This window comes from Parambassis ranga, unplaced genomic scaffold (assembly GCF_900634625.1).
Source record: "Parambassis ranga unplaced genomic scaffold, fParRan2.1 scaffold_215_arrow_ctg1, whole genome shotgun sequence".
NCBI lineage: Eukaryota > Metazoa > Chordata > Actinopteri > Ambassidae > Parambassis > Parambassis ranga.
Window position 1 is genome coordinate 7485 of NW_021144762.1, and position 6009 is coordinate 13493.

Here is a 6009-nt window from a genome sequence, read left to right on the forward strand (position 1 = left end):
GCTGCCCGGCCAGGGAGCACCTTCCCTGGGCAGCAGGGAGCAGGGACACCAAGACTTCCCTCTCACTGGACACTTCCTCCAGCTCTCCTGGGGGAATCCCGAGGCGTTCCCAAGTCAGCCGAGAGACATAGTCTCTCCACCGCGTCCTGGTCCAGCGTTCCGTGGCCAGGACGAAAACCATATTGCTCCTCCTGAATCCGAGGTTCGACTATAGGCCGAATTCTCCTCTCCAGTACCCTGGCATAGACATTCCCATGGAGGCTGAAGAGTGTGATCCCCCTATAGTTGGAGCACACGCTCCAGGTCCCCTTTTTGAAAAGAGGGACCACCACTCCGGTCTCCCAGTCAAGCGGCACTGCCCCCGATTGACACGTGGCGTTGCAGAGGCCCCACAACAGAGACTTAAGGTACCCAGGGCGAAGCTCATCCACCCCCAGTGCTGGTGGAGTACTGTTTCCCCCTCCTGAGGCGCCGGACGGTTTGCCAGAATCTCTTCGAGGCTGACCGATAGTCCTCCTCCATGGCCTTCCCGAACTCCTCCCAGGCCCGAGTTTTTGCCTCTACAACTACCCTCGCTGGGGCACGCTTGGCCTGCCGATACCTATCAGCTGCTTCAGGAGTCCCACAAGCCAACCAGGCCCGATATGAGAATGAGAGGAATGGTGCTCCCTGGCCGAGCAGCCCGCTCCCATGCGCCCTGTCAATAACAATACTATTTCGTGCGCATTACATATTTTCATATGTCTTCAGAGGGGCTACAATAATAAAAACTACAGTAGTTGACATTTGTTGTTGTCTTGAATTTTTGGACAACTTGATGACATTTTAAACCTCTTCTTGTTGATTACCACATACAAATACTTCAGATGATTAGTAGAAGGTAATGAACGTCATGAGGATCTGAGGATCTCTCAACAACCTTTAACTTTTAATATATACTGCTGTGTACTTTCCCTTTAATCTTAACATCTATTTGTAGGTTATACAATACAGATTTAATGTTGTATCCCAAAATTTGCTGATTTTCGTCCTCTTTGTCGGAGACTAAAGCACCAATCTGAGGTATTTGTGTATGGGAACCAACACTTCAGATATAGATTAACAATATTAGTGTTATTATATATATAGCGCATTTTACAATCACTGTCTCAAAGCGCTTCACCCAGAGCCTGAACCCCCTTAGGAGCAACAGTGGCAAGAAAAACTCCCTTTAAACAGGAAAAAACCTTAAGCAGGACCTGAGTCATAAAGAAGAACCTTCCTGCTGCCAGTTGGCCGGGTAGAGGAGGAGAAGAAGAGGGAGACAGGACAGAGAGGATGAAGGAGAGAGAGAGAGAGAAGAACAACATGCACAACCAGCACTGCCATATTAAAAGAAAAAATCACCTAAAAAGACATTCCCGAAGAAAATGAGGAAATGCACCACAATAATAATGTGCATATGCATGTTCTTGGTGTCTAGGGACATCTAGGGACCTCAGAGAATGCATTCCAGTGTTTAAAATATTGTGTCTATTAGTATGCCTGAGTAAATTAGAAAAAACTACAGGAGAAATGTAACAATTTTATCCTTGCCTGAGTTTTTTTCCTATTTGACAGAGGAAAACATTATGCTAACAATGATTCTATGTACACAGATGCCATTGATCACATTCAGCTATTCCTTGGCTACAAATATACCAAATTTGATAGAATTTGAACAAAGAGCAAAGCCTTCACAAAGGTTTTAGTAAGGATATCACCAGGCGGACACTCAGTTTGGCACAATTTGGCACCACATTGCCAAATAGGTTACTATAGCTATAGCTAGCTTACTCATTTCCAGTGGAAACTGGCTGGAAAATACAATTTATATCCATTTCACTAGTCTATTGCCATCTACTGGAGCTTTTGGGTATGAATTTACCTTGCACTTCATCAACTTCTACCATTATGCACAGTGTAAAATCAATAGAAAAAAACATCAAAATGTATGATTTTGTCTCCAAATAGAGTAGTTTTTATTATAATAACTAATAACTAATGTACATTAATGAAAGTCCAACCAAATATTAGGTAAAGAAAATAAAAATAACAACAAGGAGAGGTGATGCCTCAGCGTTGAGCCCAGATGGGCCTGGAACCTCACTTTCCTCTTCTCTTCCCTCTTGGCTGTGAAAATGATAACAATTATTATTATCTGTAATTGCATACATATTGAAATACACATATTATGTAAATAATATGTAAAGACAGTATTGAATAGGATTGAATCATCCTTCTTCATCTCTGTTCAGCTGTTCCCTTAGGGGTTGCCACAGTCAATCATCACCACTATCCTCTGCATCCTCCTCTCTCACCCCAACTACCACCCTGCTGTATACTATATTGTGTACACGTATATATATAATAAATCATTTTATCGATCAACACGGATATTAGCAACAAATAGTTTACACTTCAAAATAAATGTACAAAACTTACTCAACTTACTCAAACTGGGTCTATCTTTTCCAACGTTCAACGTTGCTGGCAACGGGGTCGAACGAATCCGGAAATTCCTGCCGTTGAAATTCTGCTCCATGCCCCTCTCGTCACGGTATCATGAAGAGATACGCTAGCTAACAACCTAAAAAAACCCTCTGATACTTACTGAAACTCACTGAAAGTCACCGAAAGTCACTGAAGCACACTAAAGCAACTACAACCTCCACAAACACATACGCGTAGTTAGCTAGCGTTAGTGTTGTTGCGTCTAGTCTTTACACAGGGATTTTACGTCAGCTGGGTATTGTAGTCCATTAGATTTTTTTGTACCATTCGATTCAGTAGCTTGTCCTCTTTCATTGGACTACAAACATGGCCGCAACCGTGGCAGAATTTGATCAGAATTTGAAGTAATAGTGCCTGTACGTTTTCGGCCCTTCGGCGGGCCCATCGGGTTACAGGTTAAAGTATCTATCCTGTATTGTGTTGCTGAATTGATTTGGTTCACTCTCCTCATGGTTTAACAAAAGCAGAGCATGAAGCACATTCATATTCAGCCAGTCATATTCATCCAATAACAAACATCTATGGTGCCATGTATTCTTGCCTCGGTTTGGGGATCTGGGCAATGCTCCTCAGGTGCAGGTACCTGAAACAGGAAGCCCAGTGGGAAAGAGGGAGCCAGTGCTTGGCTAAAAGGAAGCCCTCACTGGGTGGTTCTCTCATTCATCCTGCTCTTTAGAATCTGTGCCTTGGACAATAAATTACACCCGGCTCCAGTGACTACTTGGTCGTGTCTACAGTGGTGCAAAAGTCTACAGTGACTGTAGACAGTTGCGCCTTTTGATTGGTCGCCTCTGACTGTAGACTCCCAATCAGATCGCGGGATCTGACTGTAGACTACCAATCGCGTGAAGCCGCCGCCCAAATTCAAATGTGTAAAGCAAACATGGCGGAGCCCGTTATACGAACCGTGGACCCGAATGCGCCGGTTTCTCGCCAACAAGCCGTGCTCGTGGCGACCAAAGAGGCCCGCAATTACCGGGAAAGAAGGCTCATATTCCCCAGCCCCTCGCCGGAGCTGCTGAACCCCGTCACCGCCGTTCCACACGCGGAAATGCTACTACGAGCGGAGGGTATCCGAGCCCCGTCCCGTAAGCAGTCCCTGGGAAAGCTGGTGGTTCCGTTCGGGCAATATCACAATGCTGGCTTCTCGAAAACGACGTGGGCTACGTGAAGTTGTACGTATTGAAATCGACTTTTATATTTTATAACGCTCTGTTTATTTGTAGTCGGTGGCGTTTACGGCACATAACGATACCGCACTGTAAAAATACTACAACGAAACCTGCATTAAGACGTAAAATAGTAGTTCATCGTAAACTATGGTCACGACAATATAAATAGTAACTATTTTGCTGAATAAAACGTGTGTGTGTGTGTTTTATTGAACGTGTTATCTGTGTATGCATACACAGAGGCTGTATGAGGATGAAAGAGCTGTTAATTTCTCTGTCCAGCCTGTCATTAGGCTCTTTTTAAGCCTTGCTGTGTATTTTTGACCAGTATACTTACTGTAAAATCACACTCATGCTTACTATGTCTGTACTAAGTTCATGTTTTATGATTTCAGCCTACTGGATAGACACAGAGGTGCCAAGGGACTGCACCTCTGATCCATCGTCTCAACACCCGCTGCCAGTACCTGTTTGGGGAAACAGTGGAGGAAAACTTTCAGATCCCTACTGATGTGCCATCAGATGAACTACTTGGGTTGGAGTATTTATTCAGACAGAGCACTGGGGAATCCTTCTCTCTTCAGGACATTGTGGATGATGGTCCTGGTCCAGATGAAGAGGTGGTTCAACCTGGGCAGCCTGATCCAGAGGAGGGTGATGAAGCCTACCACAGCGACACAGAGGCGTGTGGCGAGGGGTTGGATGCCGTTCTGCCCCATATCACGCTCACAAGGGATGAAACATCAACTGCTCACCCCCCGGCTGTTGTGAGTAGCTTGTGTGTGCCGCTGCTATGAAATACAATCAAATGGATGAAAACAACACAGTGGTTTAGAATTAAAAAAAAAAAAACACTTTATCTTACTGGATTTGTTTATTATTTCCTGCCAGGAGGATGCCTGCAGTCTCAACCCTCTTCCTGGCTTCAAAAAGCTGGAGATGTTTTGCTCTGCACTGGTGGAGATCGGCCTGTCGGATGATCACCTGTCGCTCACGGCCGAGCAGAGGGACGAGCTGCTCCAGTTGTGGAAGCTGTGGAGGAGCATGATAAGCAGCCTCACAAGTTCAACCAGCTGTACAGGACACACACATTGTACTGCCGCACCAGGAGAGACGACCTGGTTGAGGCTGCTGTGGTACAGAGAGTCAAGATGGCCATGCGCTATGCCCCAGCACAGCATAACATTCAACACAACAGGCTAATGTATACACTGGTGAAGCTGTTGTGGTTGAGGTCACATGGTTCTCTCGCAAGCCCAGTAAAGAATGAAATCTTAAAGGCTTACGAGAGGATCCAGCACCGGGTTTTGTTGGAGGATGCAGTGTTGAGCAAAGCTGGTATTCCCCTAGCCAAGATTAACATCAAGACTGTACGGGATTTTATCAGACGCCAGGAGAGGCTGCTCAACCTGCATTCTACCCAACAGCCCCAGACCATCACAAAGACTACGTCCATCTCCTCTGTACAGCTCCCTCCTGCACCACACCAGCCAGCGGTCCTCCCACCACCAGACTACCCTCTAAAGGAGAACGAATATACACCTAGTCTGGCAGGGACAAAGGTGTTGAAAGGACGAGCAGACATTTTTACACCTGTCAGCCACCCTGAACCACCACTGCAACTGGTGCCAGCCCCCCGCAAAAAAGTGCCTGTGACATCCACCATCACCAGACCTTCCTCTGTTTCTGCCTCTGACAATGCTGGGCCCCCAGTGCAGCTCTCAAAGCCAGCCAGCCAAAAGGATCCTCCACCTGCTCCCAAAACAGCTTCAGCTGAAGGAGCTGGGCAAGAGCTGGGCAAGGGCGACTCAGTACAAGTGGAAGCTGAAGGAAGACCCCTCAGACATGGGAGCAAAAGTATCACGGATACAAAGTCTCCCTGTCTGTAAAATGTGCAACCAGCCCACCCAGGGGCATAAAAAATACAAAAAAAAATGTTTCTGCCCAATAAAAATGATGTCACCTTCTAAAGGTTTTGAAAAACAAGTGTATGACAGTTATGAACAATTTATGGTTGCTGTAGACACAATGGGGAAGCTGTAAATACATAAATACTTAACCATGTGCTTGCCAAGGCAGCCATCCAGAGCTGCCACTCGCACTAATTCCTGATCCTGTCTGTCTGCATCACCTAAAACAAGAAAAAAAGATGTTTAGCATATACACAGAGCTGGAGGTTAATAGAATGGAATATATGTATGTATCGTGGTTTCTAATGATTGTTATGTGTGTGTATATATATATATATATATATATATATATATATATATATATATATATATATATATATATATATATATATATA

General features: G+C 45.1%; 1 protein-coding gene across 1 annotated transcript; it reads left to right on the top strand.

Annotated features, from left to right (window-relative positions):
• Positions 1–3459: 3459 nt before the first annotated feature.
• Positions 3460–5732, top strand: LOC114429697 (uncharacterized). The gene is made up of 3 exons (XM_028398360.1): positions 3460–3707; positions 4100–4471; positions 4596–5732. Exon 3 carries the CDS (start codon positions 4856–4858, stop codon positions 5591–5593), a length of 738 nt encoding a protein of 245 aa, XP_028254161.1. The 5' UTR covers positions 3460–3707; positions 4100–4471; positions 4596–4855; the 3' UTR covers positions 5594–5732.
• The last annotated feature ends 277 nt before the right edge of the window (positions 5733–6009 follow it).

Bases quoted from the DNA above. Each gene is read 5' to 3' on its own strand.
- LOC114429697 (XM_028398360.1), top strand. From the start codon at position 4,856: ATGGCCATGCGCTATGCCCCAGCACAGCATAACATTCAACACAACAGG.